The sequence below is a fragment of the Bison bison genome, unplaced genomic scaffold (genome assembly GCF_000754665.1).
Source record: "Bison bison bison isolate TAMUID 2011002044 unplaced genomic scaffold, Bison_UMD1.0 scf7180017851016, whole genome shotgun sequence".
NCBI lineage: Eukaryota > Metazoa > Chordata > Mammalia > Artiodactyla > Bovidae > Bison > Bison bison.
Genome location: NW_011481589.1, coordinates 1,028,293 through 1,052,151, shown reverse-complemented (window position 1 = coordinate 1,052,151; position 23,859 = coordinate 1,028,293). Strand labels below are relative to the sequence as shown.

The following is a 23,859-nucleotide window of genomic DNA, read 5'->3' as shown; positions in this document are numbered from 1 at the left end:
TGCATATCTGAGGTTATTGATATTTCTCCCGGCAATCTTGATTCCAGCTTGTGCTTCCTCCAAGCCCAGCGTTTCTCATGATGTCAGCACATAACAGTCACTCAAATTTGCTGAATGAAGTCATCTCTTCCATTATTTACTGACTGACTTCAGAGAGAGCACCTTCATCTGTTAGTACAGCTAAGAAATTCTATTAAAGACTTTTTCTATGGATCAGATCAGATCAGATCAGTCGCTCAGTCGTATCCGACTCTTTGCGATCCCATGAATCGCAGCACGCCAGGCCTCCCTGTCCATCACCAACTCCCGGAGTTCACTCAGACTCACGTCCATCAAGTCGGTGATGCCATCCAGCCATCTCATCCTCTGTCGTCCCCTTCTCCTCCTGTCCCCAATTCCTCCCAGCATCAGGGTCTTTTCCAATGAGTCAACTCTTCGCATGAGGTGGCCAAAGTACTGGAGTTTCAGCTTGCATACGACATCTCAATAGATGCTGAAAAAGCTCCTGATAAAATTCAACATCCATTTACATTGAAAACTCTCCAGAATGTGGGCATATAGGTGACTTACTGCAACATAAAAAAGGTCACATATGATAAAACCACAGTTAACATCATAGTCAATGGTGAAAAGCTGAAACCATTTCCTGTAAAATCAGGAACAAGACAGGGATACTCACTCTCACCATTTTTATTCAACATAGTTTTGGAGGTCCCAACCACAGCAATCAGAGAAGAAAAAGAAAAAAAAAAAAAAGGAATCCAAAATTGAAAAAAAGTCATAAAACTGTCACTGTTTGCTGATGACATGACAGTAGTATTCAGAGAAAATCCTAAAGATGTCACTGAAAAATTACTACAGCTCATCAATGAATTTGGTAAAGTTGCAGGATACAAAATTAATGTATAGAAATCTGTTGCATTTCTATACACTAATATGAAATATCAGAAAGAGAAATTAAGGAAACAATCCCATTTACTAACACATCAAAAAGAATAAAATACCTAGGAATAAACCTCCCTAGGGAGGCAAAAGATCTATACTCTAAAAATTATTATGATGCTAATGAACAGATGGGAAGATATCATATTCTTGGATTGGGAGAGCCATAATTGTCAAAATGACCACATCACCCAAGGCAATCTATAGATTCAATACAATCCCTATCAAATTACCAATGGTATTTTTCATGGAGCTGGAACAAAAAATTTTATAATTTGTATGGAAATACAAAAGATCCTGAATAGCCAAAACAATCTTGAGAAAGAAGAATGGAGCTGGAGGAATCAAGCTCCTTGACTTCAGACTACATTACAAAGCTACAGTAATCAAAACAGTTGATACTGGGTTTTCCCTGGTGGTCCAGTGGTTAAGAATCTGCCTCACAATGCAAGGGACACCAGTTTGATCCCTGGTCCAGGAAGATCCTACATGACACAGGGCAACTAAACCCGTGTACCACAACTACTGAGCCCATACTCTGGAGCCCATGAGCTGCAATGACTAAGGCCATGCACCACAGCTACTGAAGTCTGTGCACCTAGAGCCCTTGCTCCACAACAAGAGAAACCACCACAATGAGAAGCCAGCACACCGCAACTAGAGAGCAGTCCCTGCTCACTGCAGCTAGAGAAAGCCTACACATAGGAGCGAAAACCCAGTGCAGCCATTTAAAAAACAAACAAACAAAAAAATAGCATGATATTGGCAAGAAAACAGACACATAGATCAATGGAAGAGAATAGGAAATCCAGAAATAAACCCATGCACTTATGGTTAATTAACCCATGACAAAGAAGGCAAAAATATACAATGGGAAAAAAGACAGTTTCTTCAGTAAGTGGTACTGGGAAAACTGGACAGCTACATGTAAAAGAACACCATATACAAAAATAAACTCAAAATGGATTAAAGATCTAAACGTAAGACTTATACTATATAACTCCTAGAGGAAAACACAAGTAGGACACTCTTCAATGTAATTGCAGCATTATTTGTTTGGATCTGTCTCCTAGAGTAATGGAAATAAAAACAAAAATAAACAAATGAGACCTAATTAAACTCAAAAACTTTTGCACAGCAAAGGAAACCATAAACAAAATGAAAAGGCAACCTACTCAATGGGAGAAAATATTTGCAAATGATATTACCAACAAGGAATCAGTTTCCAAAGTAAAAACCTCAATATCAAAAACAAAACAAAACCCAAAAATCTAATCAACAAATGGACAGAAGACCTAAACAGACATTTCTTCAAAGAAGATATTATACAGATGGCCAGTAGGCACATGGAAAGATGCTCAATACTGCTAAATAATTAGAGTGCAAGTTAAAACTACAATGAGGTATCACCTCATAAGTCATCATTAAAAAGCCTACAAATAATAAATGCTGGAGAGGCTGTGGAGATAAAGGTAACCCTATTACATTGGAGTGTAAATTGGTGCATCCCCTATGGAGAACAATACAGAGCTTTCTCAAAAAACTAAAAACAGAGTTACCATATGATCTAGTAATCCCATTCCTGGACATATATCTGGACAAAACTCTAATTTGAAAAGATACATGTATCCCAACGTTCAAAGGAACACAATTTACCACAGTCAAGACATGGAAACAACCTATATGTCCATCAACAGATGAACAGAGAAAGAAGATGTGGAAGATACACACAATGGAATATTACTCAGCCATAAACAGGATGAAATAATGCCATTTGCAGCAATATGGATAGACCTAGAAATGATCAAATTAAGTGAAGTAATTCAGCCATTATATATAAATGACTGAATCACTTTGGTGTACACTTGAAACTAAGACAACATTGTAAATTACTATAATTCAATTTTTTTAAATGGTTAAAAATTTTTAAATAGTTAAAAAAATTTTTTTTAATTTAATGATTAAAAAAGGATTCACACATAGTGAACGGAAAAAAAGGTTAAAATGGCAGATTTTATGCTATGTTTATTTTCACATAAAAATGTGGAAAAACATAAAACCAAAAAAGCAGGGTATTTGGGACTTCCCTTGTAGTCTCATTGTTAAGACTCCATGCTCCACTGAGGGGGCATGGGTTCGATCCCTGCTTAGTGAACTAAGATCCCACATGCTGGCAGCATGGCCAAAAAAAAAAGGCAGGACATCCAAAGAAATTAAGACTGCCATGTAATAAAAAGGTGACCAGGACAGAGTGCTTTCCTTTAATTCTCCTGCATTCAGAGCTGTACACCCATTGGCACCTGACGCTCTAGGGTGAAGGAAGAAGGAACCACAGTAAGGGTCAACCAGTAACTTTAGGAACTTTAAGTCCTTTTTCTGTACAAGTGGTTCAAGAAAAGGAAAATATTAACAGTAAAACTTTTGTGTACAATTACAAAATTTAAATTCCCAGTCCTAAGCTTTCTCCTGAGCTCCAGCTCTCTATGACTAACTTCTTGCTAAACAATTTCACCTAAAATAATCAGTATCTCTTACATTTAACAGGCCCCAAACAACCTGGGATGTCCATGGGAGTCAGCATGCTGTACACTATAAATGATGAATAAACACAGTTCCTGCTGTCAAGAGTCTTGTAATCAAGAGACTATGGCAAACAGACTACTTGGTTAATAAGTAAGTAATCATACCCTATAATATGAGGTTGTAATAATAAACATATTCAGGCACAGCAATTTAAGTTAAGGCGAGTGGAAGGACAGACAAAGTGTTGATTATTATGCCTGGAAAGAAGGGAAGGTTTCATAGAGACAGAATATACCTTAGTTAAGGTAGAAGCTGTACTCTGAAGATAACAGTAAAATTCCATCTGAACCATCTGAACCAGAGAAACAGATTTTTGGTGACATTTCTTACCAAATACATCTGATAAAATCAACTGTCTCTGAGAAAAGAAACAGATTCTACTTTTGATAGATTCATGTTATCATCAGGGTGACAACACCGTCACTATATTCAATCAGATTACCAAATAAGAAGCACATCTAAGTATCTTCAACTGTCATAGAACATAAGAATTTTTCAGGAATTGAGTTCTGGATTATACTCTCAGAGTTTACAAGGCATTCCTTCCTAAAACCTGGTCAGTTACTTGGCTTCTTTGTATGAAACAGTCTCTGGCACTCCCCTGCCCCTTTCTGACAGCTCTGGATTTCTGTCTTTGCTGCTGCTGCTAAGTCACTTCAGTTGTATCCGACTCTGTGTGACCCCATAGACAGCAGCCCACCAGGCTCCCCATCCCTGAGATTCTCCAGGCAAGAACACTGGAGTGGGTTGCCATTTCCTTCTCCAATGCGTGAAAGTGAAAAGTGAAAGTGAAGTCACTCAGTCGTGTCCTGACTCTTAGCGACCCCATGGACTGTAGCCCACCAGGCTCCTCCTTCCATGGGATTTTCCATGCAAGAGTACTGGAGTGGGGTGCCACTGCCTTCTCCTTTGGTGACAGGTAAAAGAAATCTACATACAATTAAACTTATTACCTCAAATCAACTACTAATTAATACATAAAAGATCAGAGAAGTCCCTCTTAATTCAAACAGTCCTTTAGCTTTTACATATCCGAAGAGGACATAAATTAAGCATTGCTATGCTAAGTCACTTCAGTCGTGTCCGACTCTGTGCGACTCCATAGACGGCAGCCCACCAGGCTCCCCCGTCCCTGGGATTCTCCAGGCAAGAACACTGGAGTGGGTTGCCATTTCCTTCTCCAATGCATGGAAGTGAAAAGTGAAAGTGAAGTCGCTCAGTCATGTCCGACTTCTAGTGACCCGATGGACTGCAGCGCACCAGGCTCCTCCATCCATGGGATTTTCCAGGCAAGAGTACTGGAGTGGGGTGCCCTTAGGAGAGGAAAAAATAATCACCAATACCAAAGGCCTAGAAAGTAAGATCAGAATTTTACTAGGCAAAAGTGCAATGAGTTTTTGAAACCCACCACTGATCTCTCTGTGCCCAAGCCACCAAACTGAGTACTTTCTACTGGTTTGATGTTTTGAAGGTCAAAGTATAGAAAACATAGTAATGTCATTTTTGTTTTACAGTGCTACCATTGCTATCTTCTCTTACCATTCCTATCTGCTCTTTTCAAAAGTTTTTTTTTCTACTTTCCTTAAACTGCCAAAATCCCAAAAGATAGTACATTCTAGAGTTTAGCACTTTGAAAAAGTTCAAAACAGCCCAAACTATAATTAATGTGTTTATTCTAAGACATATATATTTTTTCCTATTTTAATGTTTCTGAAAACTGCATGTTTTCATGTATACATTTAAGGTAGTAGTTTCTTTTTTCTTCCAAGAAGCTGTTTTTAAAGTGTGTCTCATCATTTTCTTGAAGAAAAAAATTGTTTAATTATAGTAACACATATGTAATGTTTGAGGCAAACCAGATTATATACAGTATACTAGATATGCCTAAATAAAATTATTTTATATCTGCAAAGTGTTATATAAAGTACAAATATCTTGGTTCTCAAAAAATCAATTTTAGAAAGAGGGAAAGAAGGAAAAAAGTAAAACTTCCCATTTTAGGCTCAAACATTCGGAAGTTTTATAGCTGTTACTTCATGTTGTTAATTTTCTTTATGTGTATTTTCTCTGTATAACTAGTCTGTGAGGACTGGAAGACGTCACTTACGTACCCATATGGAGGTAGGGGTGCCACAAGAGTGTGTACATGTCTACTGTTGCTATTGTTGTTCAGTCATCCAGTTGTGTCTGACTCTTTGTGACCCCATGGACTACAGCACACCAGGCCTCCCTGAACCTCACTATCTCCCTAAGTTTGCCCAAGTTCATGTCCATTGCATCAGTATATGCCTATATGTACCATTAATTTTCTGTGCAACATTTTGGAGCTATGACTCCCCAAACAGAATTGCATTGCCAACACCAACAAAAATGAATTTACAATATAGTTTTATATATGCTGTAATAAATTTAAATACAGGGCATTATGGAGGTACATAGGAAAGACATCTAACCTGTCTTTGCATATACATATACGTGTGCTACCAGGAAGACTTATAGGACAAAATAACACCTACATTAATACCTGAAAAGGAGAAAAAGCAATGTCCTTAGAAATACTTTTGGCAATTTCATTTATCCATGATGGTGTAAGTAATGAATTCTGCATGGCAGGTACTCAATAATACAGGATAAGGCAGGTAGAGTCCCTTTCTTTGGTGGGACTTTGAAAGAATGGAGAGGAAGGAGGGGCAGGAGGAGAGGAAAAGGTCAAGAGTGGGCCTAAGTGTAACTAAGAAGACCAAAGCAAGATGAATCAATGAATAAAATGAAGTCTGGTTTTGACATACTTAGCTCAAATCTGGAATTCAACACTTCCCAGCTATGTGATCTTGAGCAGGTACCTGACTCTCTTAAGTCTCAACTTTCTTATCTATAACCAACAATAACTAATTCAAAGAGATACCACGGAGCTAAAATGCATAATACATATTTTGTTTATCTGGCTAGCTGACTAGTTTCCCTACTAGATGTTAGGCTCTAAAGAACAGAGACTATGAATAATATCTTATGCATCACTGCCTAGCAAAATGCTTGGTATACAGCAGATATTCACTACCATTAAATATTCAATATGACAATTTGAACTACAAAAGTACTATGACCTCAGCACAGCATTATAATTAGGTTTGATTATATGCTGAAGAGATCAAAGACTACTAACCGATTGGTTTGTTATTTCACTATAAAACACTAAAAGTTTTATTAATTATAAGGGCCACAGAGTTTTCCAAATCTGAACAAAATCAAACATTCAGAAAAGCATGCCCTTGGAGATAAAATCTATACTTCAAGGAGGTAAATAAAATCTTTTCCTCTCTCTAAAGAAGTGTTTTCAACAAAGGGTGATTTGCCCCCTAAAGGACCTGCATCTACGTCTGGAGACATTTTTGGCTGTCTTAACTGAAGATCTAGTGGGGAGACTCCAAGAATACTGCCAAATATCCTAGAATGCACAGGACAGTTTTCACAATAAAGAATTATTTGGTTCAAAGTGTCAATAGGGTTGAGGTTGAGTGAGGAGGGGTTGGAGTTGGGAGAGTAGAAAGATAGGCAAAGATGTAAGACTGCCTAAACACTTATTAGTAGGTTAGGGTTAATATTATCAGAGTTCATGTCCATTACTGCCACTTATTCTTCTTTTTAATAAGGCTGTAATTTTTAAAGAGAAGCTTAGATTTGCTTTTTCTCAAATATGTCCCAGATACAGAATGATCTCTCTGGAAATTATTTTAGGTCAATGAAAATATATGAAAACTTTTAATAGCTCAGGGGGGAAAAAAGCATTTTAAATACTTAATTTCAAGACTTGCAAATGAAGTTTTAATACTTATCAGAGTAAGAATGCACAGCCATATCTAGCTATAAGGAAAAAAGATACATGTGACTTACCTTCCCTACTATTTTATCAGTAAGTTAATTTTGAAAGTACAAGGCATATTTAAACAAAGTATTTATTTGTTCATCTATCCCCAGTGGAAGGAACATGTGGCACTTTGCCATTTCACTGCCTTTTCTTTGTTACTCTTCTATTTCTTTAATAGAGATCCTCACCTCTACATTGTTTCTGATCTATGTTTTACAGCACATGTGCATTAATAATCTACTAAAACTTGTGAGGTAGTACTACACCTGGTAATGATGTAATAAAATCTGATAGTAGTGAAAATTTAAACAGAAATGGAATCATCAGGTAGAAGTAGATCTAGATGGTAACAGATCACAAATTGTTATTATAATTTTTCTTGCATAAATCAATCTTTGGCTTCTGATCTGAGAAAAGTAGTATCATCAAAATAATTTTAAAATTAAATTAATAGTTTTTGAAAGTGGTCTAATAAGAAATGCAATTCATGTAAAGCTACTGAGAGAGCTTTCTGAGTAATAATTTGAGAGACTGTGAAGAGCAGAAAGGTACTCTTACGGGAAAAAAGTCCACCTTATTGGAAGAAATCTTTGGTTTACCTTATTTCTGTATTATTAGAAAAAAAAATCTTATTTTACATTAAAATTAAAGAGTAGGTCCATAATTTTGTCATATATGCAAATATTGGGTTGGCAAAAAAATTCGTACAAGTTTTCCGGTAAGATCGTACAGAAAAACCTGTACGAACTTTTTGGCCAACCCAGTACTTTGAGTCTGAAAAGTATAATGAATTCCTTAACCACCTAATAAAATCATTTTTTTGACAATCCAATTTTACACAGTAGGCAAATTCAATAGCTCCAGTCCTTCAAAAAGAGAGTATCAGATTCATTTAAGCTGATATGTTACATTTGAAAGTCTGGATAATCATTTGTGAATGCTCTGTTTATCCACATAACAATTTACAAAGTGATCATACCTCTTCAATACCAGCTATATTATTCACAGCCAGTTTTTTTAGAGAACTCTGAAGTTTTTTGTCATCAGCTGTAGCTGTTCTATGTACCACCTTCTTCTTTCTGCGAGCTGTACCCTGAAAGATAACCAAACAAAAGTGTTAGCATGCCATGCATTTGATAACTGTAATCACTTGTCTTCCTCTCCATAATATTCTTCCTAAAACTCACATAAAAAACTGCAGACTTAATAGTAATGGTTAATTAGACTTCTCAGTCACAGAGTTGTGACTGTCAGCCAAACGCAGATTTTTGAAGGTTAGTTTCTAGCCAATTTTTCTTATTCTTTCCAATATCTAGCTATGTCATTTTAACACATTGTTTCAAAAGTTTTCTAACAAAAAATAATTTTTAACTTCAAAATAACTTGAAGTGTGCTTTACTTCAAATTTCCAACAAATAAGGAAAGTTTTTTATACTATCTACCACCCTCTAAAGATATTCTGAAACTTTGGACATTACAATGTAACAGGTAAATGCCTATTATATGAGTGTTCTAGAATCCTAGAACCTAGGAATGAAAAAGATCAAGTTCTTACATTACAATGGGAAGGAAAAGTCAATATATAAACAGATTAGATTATTTCAAACAGGATAAGTGTATTAAGAAAAAAAAATAACAGAGCAACAAGAATATTGGGTGGGGGCAAAGCACTACTTTATTAGAATGCTCAGGGAAGGTCCCTCTGAAGAGGTGGCGTACGAGCTGAGACTCATGAAAAGATTTAGGTGAAGAGTGATCCAAGAAAAATGAAACAAGAGTGAACCTGTCATTTCTAGACAGAGCAGACCAGTATGACTAGAATAAATAATGGGAAAGGTAAAGGAAAATGAAATCAGAAAGATTGGTAAGGGCCAGATCATGTAACCTAATGTGCCATGAGCAGGAACTAGACTTTATATCAACCGCAATAGGAAGCTACTGGAAGGTTTTAAGCATGAGAATGGTTTGATCCGATTTATGATTCTAAAAGATGACTGAGGTTGCTGTGGAAAATGAACTATAATGAGATCAATCAGGAAGCTACTGTAGAAGTTCTGACGAGAGATGAGAGTGGAGATAACGAGAGCTAAGATGGTCAGAAGAACCAAAAGGATTTACTGATGGACTAAATATAGGATATGAGGGGAAAAAGGAATCTAGAATGATGTTTAGAATTTTGACCTGAGCAAATGAAAATTATACTATTTACTGAGATAGGAAAACTTTCTTTCTAAATGGATATTTTGAAACTCTAAATAATTTTTTCCATTGAAAAACTATTTAAGACAATGAATTAAACTCCTGAGCCAATTTAAATAAATGTAACCTAAAGCAGAGCTGAAGCACTACCAACAGTAGCCTGTATATTGAGAGCTAAATCTTTCTGAGACTTGCCAGGAGTAAAAAGAAAGGAAAGGAGATTTTAATCTCTGGTTAGCTTCTGTAGTATTACTCAGGAAATCAGCCTTATAAAGGGTAGGCAGGAGGCTTAGTCTTAGAAACTCTGGTGGAAGTGGAAGAGAGCCCCAGGAGTAGCAGCGGAGGCTGTAATGAAATCTAGTTAAAGGATGGACTAAGAGAGACTATTAAGATAGATGGCCATTAATTTGTGAAGTGTTCCTGATTCAACTGCTTGCTAGTTACAATTCAAATGATCCTTATGTACCTTAAAATCAACTTGTCTATAAGCTCATCAGTCCACCAAACTATTCTTCCTATACTTCCTAATTTTCATAGCTCTAAAACCAGAAATTTGGAGGCCATCCTAGACTTCTCTCTCACCTCTGTCTCCCACATTCTATCCATCATTAAGTTGTGTCATATACAACCCCTAAATTCGTGTCCCACATACTACAAGCTGTAGCTTCTCCTCTATGCCAAACTTGTTTTCATTTTCCACAATGCCAGCAGCTATCTTTTAAAATCACTGTTACTGTTTTTTCTTAAAATTCTTTAGTAGTTGACCTTGCCTATGGGATAAAATCCTCATCTCCTTAGTATGACACACAAAACTATGATCTGACTCTAAATTACCTGTTTCATTAGCTGCCATTCTTTATCCATTATAAACTCTAGTTGTAACAAATTAAAGCAAGCCATTCCACTAAGCATCATGCTATCCACTAAGCATCTTAGCATCCCATATGCCTTTGCATGTGTGAGAATGACAATCTTCCCCTTCACCCTATCTCATACCTGTTGTTTATTCTTCAAATCTCTGCTCAGTGATGACTTCCTTGACTCAGGTGCGCCTTATACTTCATTTTAATATTTACTATTCTGTAGTGTAATTGTGAGTGCATCTCCCTCCCAAGCTGAATTGTGTCAAGAGCAGGAAACTTTGACTTATTTATCTGTTGTGTGCTTGGCACATAGCAGTTGCTCAATAAACTAGCTGAATGACTGTGCCAACCTTCTGGCTTAAAATATACATTAGTGATGTGCTGTATCAAGCTCTTCCAGGTATATTCTGTGTTTCTTGAATATTCCTAACTTTTGCACTGATATATTACATTACTTGCTGCTACAATGTGACTAGTACTTTGGTTACATGAATTTGTTACTATGAGTCTGGAGTTAGATAACTGTATTACTAGGAAAGAAGGAGAAAGTATTAATACTAGTTGTTTCTTCCCTTCCCCCTCTCCTGTTCCTATCCCCAGGAACTATAGTCATTATCAAAGTAAATGACACAGTGGGGCTGCTACATACTATCCAACCTATCCCCTCCCTAGGTCTGAGGTAAATACTATTCTTGCTTTTCCTTTTACAAAGATTGTATTGAGCAGAGATAAAGGTAGAATATTCTCCTTGAACCCAGGGTTGGAACTAAAGGGAATCAAAGATTTTCAGTGATCAGAACTAACTCTCCCTTAAGTTTCAAAGCACATGGAATAAGAATGCTCATGTTCACATTCACCAACATAGAAAATCAAGTAGGAATTTGGGAGGAAAACCTAGCAACGAACAAATGTACCATCAGCTTTTGCATCTCCCAATGTAAACCTAACTGAAGCAGCAGGGGTATCCAGTCAAGATAAGGTAACCTCAAGATCCAGGAATATCTGAGGGTGAGTCTAACATAATAACAGCTGTCTTTTAGTAAGTGTCTAGTCTGTGCCAGACACTGTTTGAGGTGCTTTATAAATATTACTCTAATATTTAGAAGCATCTTATGTAGGATCATTTTTATTTTACAGATGCAAAAATGGAAGTTTAACAAGATTGAATAACTTGTTCATATCATTTAACCACCAGAATGTTAAAAGGTCTCAAAGGTGGCTATTTCAATTGCACCCATCAGAGAGATATCTTCTAATTACCTATTTTAGATCTAGACATGTTATTTTCAAATTGGAATGTGGTTTAATCTTGATTAATTTAAAAAAGTTTAGATCTTCAATGACCACAAATCCAAAATAATAATACTATCTGGTAATAACACATTCTCCTACCAATTTTTCTTATGCCACACTCACCTTGCCCCCTATCCGGACCTGAGCCTGAAGTTTGGCTAACTTTTCTTGATTCATGCTGTTGGTAAATCTAGGGGGGGAAAAATAAATTTGTTAAAGTCACTGTTTTATTTACCAAAACAACTGTTTATACAACAGTACCTTCTGGTTCATTGAACCTGTAATATGCACCACCACCATGATAATATTGTCTATATTTTTTAAAAATATTAATAACTTTTTCTAGCTTTATAAGTCAAATAGCAAAAGAACCAAAATTAAGTAATACCAAGAGGGAGCCATATATACAAACAGAAAATAGAATTGAGATTCAAAATTACTTATTCGAAGATCCCTCCTTAAAAGTGTAATTCGGTACTCTGGTACTCAATAAAACCTAACCAATTCTAAAATCTCTGTAGTTACACCAGTTTCTTCCCCAAAGATTTTAACAGAAGAGAGCTATTAGCAAATTAGCACAACTTTTTTTTTCTCTCAAATAATATTCTGTATTATTTTTTTAAATCATAGATAGAAGACAAAAGAAAGAAAAATCTGGACAAAGAAAAAATTTCAATAGTCTAGCTGTCAAGATATGAGGTAGTCATGGCATCCTATATTCAAGATTAGGTGGTATGTTAATAACAGGAAAAGAGAACCAGATTTCAGACATTCGGTGCTTCTGCAGCACTTTCCACAGAGTTCATTCAAAACCTTGCACTAACTTAGTATGTCATAACTGTCAAGATAGTCTTGCACATAAGGTAAAATGCCTCCTTGCACAATTCGACAAAAACCTATCTCTGCTACATTAATACGAAATTTTGCAGGGAAGAGGAGAATCTTAAAAATAAACTTTTAAAGGCTAATCTTGATTTTGAAAACTCTAAGTTCATTATAAAGTCAAGAAACCTAGTCTGGTCAGCCCTTTCCTACTAAGGAAAAAAAAGTTCTTCAGTTTATAATGGGTCATAACATTCCACACTATATAAACAAATAAAAGCCAATGTTAAAAGTCTTATTTTACTTGTTCTTAGATCAACAGATCACTATTGAGATACAGCAGAGGGAATAAAGGGTAAGGCTGTTGTCAAAACTTTTTGGTTGATTCTCTAAACTCTTTATAAACATCATCCAGATGAAAAAGATATTGTTTTCTTCATTTAGAGATGAAAGAATCAAAGATTATGTAAGTACTAATCTTTCTGTATTCTGACACTGTACTGAAGAAACAAACCTGTGTATCTCTCTGCTTTAAGGGCGAAGTCCAGTTCCTAAATAACATTTAGAATTTACAATTCTTCAGTCTTTACTCAGCACTGTATCACAATGCTCAAGCAGCTAAAAAAATTCTTTTATAGGAGTTTAAGTGTGAATAGAGTACAAAATCAAAAGGCTTAAGTCTGTGGCAATCTCAACTTAAATCTGACACTGACACTTAAATCTGACACTGACTTAAATCTGCTGATGTAAATCCCAATCTCTACAGTTTCTATAGAAAAGGACCAAAATTCACTGTTCTCAAAGTAATGCGGCCATGAAGGTGTAGTGAACTAACAAAGAGCCTAAGGAATTTTTTATTAAAAAAGGGGCTAAGTGAAAATATTAGAACCAGATGCAAGATAAACTTTTTGGGACTTCTCTGCATTTTGAAGTAACAATCCCTAAGAGAAGAGATGGAAGAGATGAAAGTCAAAATAGAGCCTTGATCTGTTTGAAACAAAGCCAGAACAAAATTAACTCTTTAAATCAATGTGCAAACAAGAACAGATTCCATTCCAGGTAATAAGTATAATCAAAAACTTGTTCTCAAGGAGTACCTCAGAGAAAAAGCATTTTAGGGAGGCTGGAAGTTCAAAATTGGAAGGGAAAGAAGAAAAGTGGTTCTTTGTCTACTACCAGGTTGGGGTGCATGGAATTCAAGTAAGAAAGTGGACTGGATTCAGTTCATGAGAGAAGAGATGTCAAGCTCAGAATCTGGAATAGACCTCACAGATAACCTGCTTTAACTCCCTGTTCCTCAATCAACCTTTCTTTTTATTGTACCTGTTATTTCTGTCCTGTATAGGATGCCATCTCAAATACTGGAAAGCAGCAGCAGGGTTTAAATCAGAAATACACAAAACAGCTCACATCCCTTCCAATTTAACAGATTTGGAAATAAGGGCCCTCCTAGGCCCAGAAGGGAGAAGTAACTTCTTAAGGCCATGATTAGTGAGTTCTTCCTTGAGGATCCTAGGATCTTTAGTCTTTTCCTCAAGGATTGAAGAAACGGTGCAAATAATGAGGTTATATCCAACATTTACTGAGTGCCTAAGTTTTAAGCATTATAGTAGGCACTTACACATACCTCATTTTTACACAGAGATAAAATAAATTCAATCTTTAATCCTGACTTTTTATTATGTGGCCTCTAAGAGAGGCACAGGCTTTGGAATCAGAAGGATCAAGGTTCTACTACTTAAGGCTTCAGAAACATATTTTACTTCTCTGAACTTGTATTCCTTCCGTATTAGAAAAAGTGTAACACCACATACTTCACAGTATTTTTTTTCAGAGCTAAAGATTACGTTATCAAGCACAGGGATATTCACAGCAGATATTCAAAAACTGGTAACTATTGTTACCACTCAAGGGACAGAGCTGCTACAGTGAAAGACCGTGGGAACGGAAGTTGAAACCGCCATTCACTGGATGTATTAACACTGCCTGTCGTTCAATCATCAACTTCCTGACAGCCTACTATGCACCAGGCAGTGTGATAGGGCTAAAATGATGGGCAAGGCAATGTTTCAGAGACGGTGGTAGCCCTGTAAACAAATCCTGCCATTACAAGGTGAAGAGCAATGCCACGGAATACGGTCTCCAGAGCCTGGGGCCGGGGCTTGCTAGCCTCAGTTTCCTTAGCTGTCGAGTTGGAGGATCGAATGAGGTGACCGCAGATAGGTAGTATAAAGCTCACAGCGTTATTGTTGTGAATAATGAGGAGTAACAAAACAGAGGCGGGGGACCACCTGCCTCCTAGGACTTGATCTGGGCGGCAACAGCGCTGGCCCGCTCGCCCCCACGGAAAGCGGTGGTGCTGGGGACCTTCCCTCAGGTGCAGACCCCCAGCTGCGCCGCCGGTAACCGACAGGCCAAGCCAGTCGCTTCCGCCCCCACTCAGCGCGCCACGGCGGAAGTGGCAGCCCAAGCGGTTGGCGGGTGTCGGAAGAAGAGGGCGGGGGGAGACCGTGCGCAGCGGCCTATGGCCGTGGAGTGGCGGGACCGCCGGGGGTCTCACCTGAAGCAGGGAGGGTCCTCCAACACCAGCACGCGGCAACAGCAAGATGGCTGCCTCAGTCGAGACAGAGAAAGACGAAGGCGGCCGCGGCGGCGGGAGTGGGACCCACGTGACACATCCTGCCCCGCCTCTCTCTCACAAGAGCAGCCTATCCTGTGATCGCACATACGAACTACAAAGGCCAAGCCGCTCTGCGCCTCCCAATAGAAAAGCGGCAGGTGCAGTGGCCGCGTTGCATTCTGGAGCTTGCAGTCCCCCTGGAGTTCCATTGTGTCCGTGCCTGCAATTTGTAGGGAGTCTGATAAAGGCGAGGTGTGTATTTTTGTTCGTTTGTCCTTTTGCTCTAGTTGTCTTTCACTGGGCATTAAGTACGCACACGCACTGCCAAGCTTAACTAGTGTGGGGACTCAATTAGCCTCCGTTCTGGAGGAGAGACGGGAAATTTTGACCTGTTTGCTATGCATCCGAGAGGAAAACTGAGAAATAACCCAGTTTAAAAACAACAAAAACAAGTAGATTTAAGAAGAAGCTTTGCACTTGTAAGTACTTGCAGTGAATTATGACCTGGCGCCCTGAAGAGCTAGGTCAGTTTTGCAGTGAGAGATTCCAAGTTTGGTTTTCTCGGAGCTTGCGTCAGTTGGTTGCATCATCCCTGAGAGGAGAATTTAGGTTAAAAGGGAAAATAAAGTCCAGTGCTTCTTCTCTAGCAGGAAGGGGCATTCTTGCAGACACGAGACCATGCACCGCAAAACAGACTTGGCAGACCTGTGCCAGACCCCAGCAGTAACCTGAGAATGAAATCCGGTTGTCTGCCTTTTTTTTTTTTTTCTTTTTTTTTTTTTTGCGGTGGAGAAAGGGGGACCCGGAACCAATGGGCAACCGGCCCACTGTTGGGAGCGGCTGACTTCACCGATCAGTAATTTGCGTAGTGAATATTAAGTACAGTGGTTCTTGAGGGGGAGGGGCTAGCTTGCTGGGGGACGCAACCAGCAACGGTTCTCCCGAGACTCCTCCCCACCCCCACTATCTCGGCCCATCTTTTCTTTCTCGGTCCTCGGACTAAACGTCCAGAACCCGGGGTGAAGCAAATAGCGCCCCAAAGCAACTCCCGCAACCTTCTACATGAACTGCACCTTTAAACTCTCACTCCTTCCCAAACCGGACCCCGGAGGCACCACCCACATCCGTCTAACATCACTTCCTTCAAGGTTAGGAGAAAAAAAAAAAAAAGAAAATCTGGGAACGCGAACGGCTGAGCTGATCCGCTGTTGGGAAACCGCACGAACCTTCTCCTAGGACTTCGTCGGCCCTACGTCTGCTCAGCCCAGTGGCTCCGCGCACCTGCCACCATGGAGCTGCGGCCTCGTCTCGGGGCCACCTGTTTGCTGGGCTTCAGTTTCCTGCTCCTTGTCACCTCTTCTCATGGACCTAATGGGCTTGGAAAGGGTCAGACTGCATTCTTTTCTTAATCTTTACTTATCCTGGGCCCTAGCCCAGTACAGCTCTCTTCTTGTCCTAACACGATTCCTTTCCCGTTCTGTCTCTGGCCACGCTAGATTTCTTTCTATCCTCCCCAATGGCTCCTGGAGTTTGGGGTAAGGAGTAATAGTGGTCTGGGGAATGTTGAGATGGGGAAGTTTTACTTGAGGCCTCCCTAAATTCTTGGGTTGGGATAAGAAATGGCCTTTATATTTCGAAAAACATGTTTAAGAGAGCAGCATACTGCCTAACACCTGGTAGGTCCTCAGGCACTGTTACTTTCCCTCCTGGGAGAAATAGGACCTTTGGGGACCTGCGTATTTAGACCTTTGCCCTGGGTCTGAAGACTTCCCTCCTCACCTCTTCCCTGAAGAGCTAGGTTACTGCCTCCTTACCTTGTAGGGAACAGCACCTGCATCCCAGGGAGCAGTGACTGATGCAAAAGGAAGGGCTGGATGAAGGGTCGCAGGTCTGATGTTAGACGGTCATCAACCGTTGTCCTTGATGTGGTTCAGTCAGTGTGTCTGAAGAAACTGATTTTTTTGAAGAGTGAGGGGACAGTCGTTATGAATGGAGAACAAGAGGTGTGACCCCCCCCCCCACTCCATCCATCCCATTGTCTACATCTTTATTGGAACTCAGGGTTTATGCTTTTTCTAGGTGGTTGTGTGGTAGAGTGTATTCCTTTCCATTCCTTTTTTATTTTGTTTTGTTTTTGTACTGACCTCACTGTATGAAATGTCTTTACTACAGCCCTGCTGTTTTAAATTGTGTTTTATCCTCCCTATTTGCACATTTATTGGTGGGTAATGAGATTGGGTGGACATTCAGTGCACCTGAATGCAGTCATTTCCTTCATCGAGTAAATAATTTTTGATTACCTACCATATTCCAGGCATGATCCTAGGCACGAGGGATATAGGAGTGGACAGGACACACAAGGTTCCTGCTCTCATGAAGCTTGTGTTCAATTCAGAGAGACAGAGAGTAGGTACATGAACAAATTAATAGACAAGATAATTTCAGCTAGGGATGAGTTCTGGGAAGAAAATGAAACTGATGGAGTAGAAAGACTGAGAAAGGATGAGGGAGCTGACATTACTTGAGCTAGGAAGGTCAGAGGAGGCTTCTCTGAGAAGGTGATATGTGGGTTTCCATCTCAGTGATGAAACCACAGGGAATTCTGTTGGGCCAAAATGTTTTAAGTACTGACAGTCCCATTTTAAAGCAGATTACTGTAAAATTCGTGTAAAATTATGAGTACTGAAGGAGACATTAGCGTGTAGTATTAGGAGTGGGTTTAGATTTGAGTTTTAATTTACTCTGCCACAAACCAGTTGAGAGACCTAGCTGCTGCTAAGTCGCTAAGTCAAGCTTCAGTTGTGTCCAACTCTATGCAACCCCATAGACGGCAGCCCACCAGGCTCCCCCATCCCTGGGATTCTCCAGGCAAGAACACTGGAGTGGGTTGCCATTTCCTTCTCCAATGCATGAAAGTGAAAAGTGAAAGGGAAGTCGCTCAGTCGTGTCCGACTCCTAGCGACCCCATGGACTGCAGCCTACCAGGCTCCTCTGTCCATGGAATTTGCCAGGCAAGAGTACTAGGGTGGGTTGCCATTGCCTTCTGAGAAACCTAGGGCAAGTTGCTAAAACTTCTCAAAGCTCAATTCCTCGTGTGCCAAAGGGGCATAATAACAGCTATCTCACACATGCAACAAATAATTACCCAGTAATTATTCAAGTTAACTGTGTTATGCGTAGGCAATACCTTGGAGTCGCATATTCAGTATTCCTTGTTAGATGTTAAGCTCCATGTGGTTGTTCCATTTACCATTGCTGCATAATAAGCCACCCCAAATTAAGTGGTGTAAAGAAATCATTCTATTATGCTCACGATTCTGTGGGCCAGAAAGTCAAACAAGGCACAGTGTATCCCTTGTGTATCCCTTGGTTCCGAGTCTGGGGCCTCAGCTGAGCTGGTTACTCCTCCATGTGCTTTGTCTTCGTGGGCTAGAGTGAGCGTCCTCACCGTATAACAGCTGGATTCCAAGAGTGAGCATCCTAAGGGAACAAGGTGAAAATACATGGCATTTTGTCATCTAGCCATAAAAGTCACGTAGCATCACTTCCTCTGTACTCCATGGGCCTGTTCAAGGGGAAGGGACATTAACTACCTCCTTTCCATCCCCCACAGGAGGAATGTTGAGGTCACGTTGTAAAAAGAGCTTGTGGAATGGGAGATATTACTGCAATCATCTTTGGAAAGTATGGTCTACCCCAGTAAGTTAGGACTATTTCTGTCTTATTCATGCTCAGGAATATTTGTTGAAAGAAGAAATGAATGGTACACATGATCGTTGGGATCCCTGTCTTTTTTCAGCTCAGTCTGAAGACTATCAGCACAAATAAGCGGGCAGTTACATGGCACTGTGATATGTACAGTCAGCAGGGGAATGGCAGGGAAGTGGAGGAGCACATAGAAGGGCAGCTTGGTGGGGGAGGGGCCGTGAGGATTAAATGAACAAACAAAAGGCACTTAATATCATGTCACATACTTAGAGAGTGTTTATTTAATGCTTTGTACTATATTTACCCAAGGAAAAATATTGACTTGTTCCTGAAAGGAATTAATAAGATATCAAACTTTTTTTTTTAATCTCCTGGGTATGGATTCTTGGAAAACAGATTATAGTTCACCCACCCCACCTCCCAGAAAAGTGCTACCCAGAGCAGTGATAAGTAAGACTTCTTCTCAGAAGTTTAAGTAGATTTGACTCTTTCCAGATGATGGCCTGATAGTTTGCAGAGAGGAAGTACAGTGATGTAGTGTGAGCACTGGATAGAAATCAGGAGGCCTGAGTTTTAATCCTGGTCAGGCTACATAGCCAGCTCTTGGCTTCCCTGGGGATCATTTATGAAATGAGAAAGTTGGACTAGAAATGATTCCTAAGAGTCCTTCCAGCTCTAATATCTTAGAGCTCTAAAATAATCTTGTTCTCTGTGTGCTCAACATTTGGAATGTACCACCTGTGGGAAGAAGTGTAGTGATAACATTTACTGTACATTTTGCTATATTCCAGGAACCATTCTGTGTATTTTTCATGTATTGACTGGTTAAATTCTGATAATAGCCCACTGAGGTAGATAAGGGATATAATCATCATCCCCATTACACAGATGAAGAGCCTAAAATGGGATGCAGGAGTCACATAGCTAGTAAGTGGACCAGCTGAGATGGAGATTCCAGAGCTTTTGTCCTCTCCTGCTCTGAGTGCAGAGACTCCTTTGAAGGAGAAAAGGGAAAGTTATCAATGGGGGCGGTTCATGCACTCTCCTGCCTGAAACAGAAATGGATGACTTTGTCAAGTCTCTGAAATAACCATTTGGCATTGACACATATGGGGTGTTTACCTTCCATACTGTACCCTATTCACATTCACAACAAGCCTAAGAGACAGATGTTTTGATTAATCATATTTCACACACATGAAAACAGCAAGTGGCTAAATTAGGACTTGTTTGATGCATACAGACTTTATTTAGCCGTGGTGTTATTCTACCTCTCAGGTACAGTGTTCCCTGTTTCAGAGGCTTGGCTGCCAGTTCGAACACTTAACCTTTTGTTCTGTCAGCTGGGAGAGGGTGGGTAATACTTTGCTGATGTCCTTAGCTTACCCTCAGGAAAACAGTTTTTTAGCGTGAAGGGCTTGGGAATTCTGATGTAAATCCTATGTTCGGAAACAGTCACTTTCTTTCCTCCCCCACCTTTTAAATTAATGTGTTAGGGAAGGAGCTGCTAATGTGGGACCTTTCAGCTCACTCTGCCGATAACTGGAATAAATAAAGTGGCTGTGCAGGTGATACTTGAGGAAGTTGGACCGTCTTCAGATGTTCCATGTTGGCATGGGTATGAGCGTGGGTGGTGTCAGGGAGTAGGTCGCAACAAGATAAGCACTGTGCCTTTTCAAGGTTCCAAGTTATTTTTGAAGGGAAACATAAGGACCCAGGTTTTCCAGACCTGAAGTCTGTGTTTTCCTTCTTTGGGAAAGCCATGTTCCTTTATTCATTTAGTCATGTTTATCTTTGCAGGAGAGTTAGTAAAGTATGGTGAGTAAACTACAGATTCTGGAACTCCACCACGTAGGTTCTAATCCCAGCTATGGCATTTACTAGCAAGCTATTTAACTTCACTTTTCTTGTCTGTAAAATGAAGACAATTGAGTCTCTACCTCATAAGTTTAAGGATTAAATAATTCAATACATGTAAAAGCATGAAAAACAATGCCAGGCATATAGTAAATCCCATATAAGTGTTGGGCTTCCCTGGTAGCTCAGATGGTAAAGCATCTGCGTACAATGTGGGAGACCCAGGTTTGATCCCTGGGTCGGGAAGATCCCCTGAAATGGCAACCCACTCCAGTACTCTTGCCTGGAAAATCCCATGGACTGAGGAGCCTGGTAGGCTACAGTCCATGGGGTCACAAAGAGTTGGACACGACTGAGCAACTTCACTTCATGTAAGTATTGCTGCTGCTGCTGCTAAGTCACTTCAGTCATGTCCAACTCTGTGCGACACACAGACGGCAGCCCACCAGGCACCCCCGTCCCTGGGATTTTCCAGGCAAGAACACTGGAGTGGGTTGCCATTTCCTTCTCCAATGCATGAAAGTGAGAAGTGAAAGTGAAGTCGCTCAGTCGTGTCCGACTTCTAGCGACCCCATGCACTGCAGCCTTCCAGGCTCCTCCATCCATGGGATTTTCCAGGCAAGAGTACTGGAGTGGGGTGCAGTCATTACTAATGTTATTATATTATCATAATCGGGGCTTCCCTATTAGCTCAGAAGGTAAGGAATTGACCTGCAATGCAGGAGACTTGGGTTCAATTCCTGTGTCGGGAAGATCCCCTGGAAAAGGGAATGCCTACCCATTCCAGAATTCTTGCCTGAGAATCCCATGGACAGAGGAGCCTGGCAGGCTACAGTCCATGGGGCCACAAAGGGTTGGAATCAACTGAGCAGCTAACACACAACACATTATCATCATTATTCCATAGAGTAAGCACTCAAAACATGATGGTGGTGATTATTACTTATGAAAAATTTCAATTTACTTTTTAATATGAATTTTCAAAGAAATTTTTTACACATAGTGAACTGTTTCAAGTTACATCTCTAGAATTACTCTTGGGAACAATGCACTAAGGCAGCCAGGGAAGTGCTGGGCTCTGGGAAAGCATTTTAATTAGAAATCAGACTGAATTTTGGTTGTGGCTTCCTTTGTGGTCTCCCGTAGCCTCTTCCAGGCTTTTGTAATGTGAGAGTATTGGACTGATCTGCAACTTTGTGCTGTCCAATGAAGTAGTGATAGGCCCTTACCACTCAAATTTTAAATTAATTAAAATTAAACTTTAAAAATCCAGCTTCTGTGTTGCATTAGCCATGTTTCAGGTACTCAACAGTTTGTAGCTACCATACTGAACGGTGCAGATATAGAAATTTCCATCATTGGAGAAAGATCAGTTAAACAGCACTACCCTAGGTTTAATCACTAAGCTGTGTCCAACTCTTGCAACCCCATAGACTATAGCATGCCAGGCTCCTCTGTCCATGGAATTCTCCAGGCAAGAATACTGGAGTGGGTTGCCATTTCCTTCTCCAGGGGCCTTCCCGGCCCAGGGATTGAACTCAGGTCTGCTGCATTGCAGGCAGATTCTTCACCATCTGAGCCTCCAGGGAAGCCCCACTGCCCTAGGGTCTCTCTTAGCTATAACCTATGACTGTATGCTTTGTCAGCTAGCTTCTGAGTAGTCCATATTTATGGAGAAATTTTATTTTGCTTGATAGTAATCTAGCTTGCCTAATTTTGTTTTGCCTGATGTCTGTCTGGGATATAGTTTTCAATCATTTTACTTTTGACTTTTACAAGTCCTTCTGTTTTAGGTGCTCTTGTAAACATCATAGAGGATTTTTTTTTAAACCAAAATCTGATAATTTCTTTCTTTAACTTTACCTGGCAAGTTTTGTTCACTTATATTTGTAGTGATTATTGACAGAGCTGGTCTTATTTCTCTCATCCAGTTTTCTGTTGCTACTGTTTTTTTCTCTTCTTTTTCTCCCTTTCTTTGGGGGTTGAATATTTGCTGGTTCTTGTATTGCTTTATTGCCTTTATTTAATTTGGAAGTTGGCACCCTTCTTTTCTTTTAGTGGTTACTTCTGGAATTATACTCACATATTTAACAGCAAAATCTAACATTAATATCTTCAGTTCAGTTCAGTCCCTCAGTTGTGGCCGACTCTTTGTGACCCCAAATCGCAGCACGCCAGGCCTCCCTGTCCATCACCACCTCTTGGAGTTCACTCAGACTCACGTCCATTGAGTCAGTGATGCCATCCAGCCATCTCATCCTCTGTCGTCCCCTTCTCCTCCTGCCCCCAATCCCTCCCAGCATCACAGTCTTTTCCAATGAGTCAACTCTTCGCATGAGGTGGCCAAAGTACTGGAGTTTCAGCTTTAGCATCATTCCTTCCAAAGAAATCCCAGGGCTGCTCTCCTCAGAATGGACTGGTTGGATCTCCTTGCAGTCCAAGACTCTCAAGAGTCTACTCCAACGCCACAGTTCAAAAGCATCAATTCTTCGGCACTCAGCCTTCTTCACAGTCCAACTCTCACATCCATACATGACCACAGGAAAAACCATAGCCTTGACTAGACGGACCTTTGTTGGCAAAGTAATGTCTCTGCTTTTGAATATGCTATCTAGGTTGGACATAACTTTCCTTCCAAGGAGTATGCGTCTTTTAATTTTATGGCTGCAGTCACCATCTGCAGTGATTTTGGAGCCCCCAAAAATAAAGTCTGACACTGTTTCCACTGTTTCCCCGTCTATTTCCCATGAAGTGATGGGACCAGATGCCATGATCTTCGTTTTCTGAATGTTGAGCTTTAAGCCAACTTTTTCACTCTCCACTTTCACTATCATCAAGAGGCTTTTTAGTTCCTCTTCACTTTCTGCCGTAAGGATGGTGTCATCTGCATATCTGAGGTTATTGAGATTTCTCCCAGCAATCTTGATTCCAGCTTGTGCTTCTTCCAGTCCAGCATTCCTCATGATGTACTCTGCATATAAGTTAAATAAACAGGGTGACAATATACAGCCTTGACGTACTCCTTTTCCTATTTGGAACCAGTCTGTTGTTCCATGTCCAGTTCTAACTGTTGCTTCCTGACCTGTGTACAGATTTCTCAAGAGGCA

General features: G+C 40.0%; 2 protein-coding genes across 3 annotated transcripts in view; one reads left to right on the top strand and one right to left on the bottom strand.

Annotated features, from left to right (window-relative positions):
* Positions 1 to 15,237, bottom strand: part of BTF3L4 (basic transcription factor 3-like 4) — a 23,262-nt gene extending 8,025 nt beyond the window's left edge. Inside the window, exons 1-3 of one of the 2 annotated variants that reach the window (XM_010849810.1) lie at positions 15,128 to 15,237; positions 11,869 to 11,935; positions 8,370 to 8,483 (exon numbers count right to left, since the gene is read on the bottom strand). In XM_010849810.1, coding sequence (XP_010848112.1) covers positions 8,370 to 8,483; positions 11,869 to 11,922 — 168 coding nt within the window. In that variant the 5' untranslated portion in view covers positions 11,923 to 11,935; positions 15,128 to 15,237. The remainder of the gene's footprint in view (positions 1 to 8,369; positions 8,484 to 11,868; positions 11,936 to 15,127) is intronic. The other variant, XM_010849820.1, reaches the window with a different exon arrangement.
* Positions 15,238 to 15,818: 581 nt separating this feature from the next.
* Positions 15,819 to 23,859, top strand: part of TXNDC12 (thioredoxin domain containing 12 (endoplasmic reticulum)) — a 34,961-nt gene continuing 26,920 nt past the window's right edge. Inside the window, exon 1 of the mRNA XM_010849795.1 lies at positions 15,819 to 16,573. Within this exon, the coding sequence (XP_010848097.1) occupies positions 16,477 to 16,573 (97 nt within the window). The 5' untranslated portion in view covers positions 15,819 to 16,476. The remainder of the gene's footprint in view (positions 16,574 to 23,859) is intronic.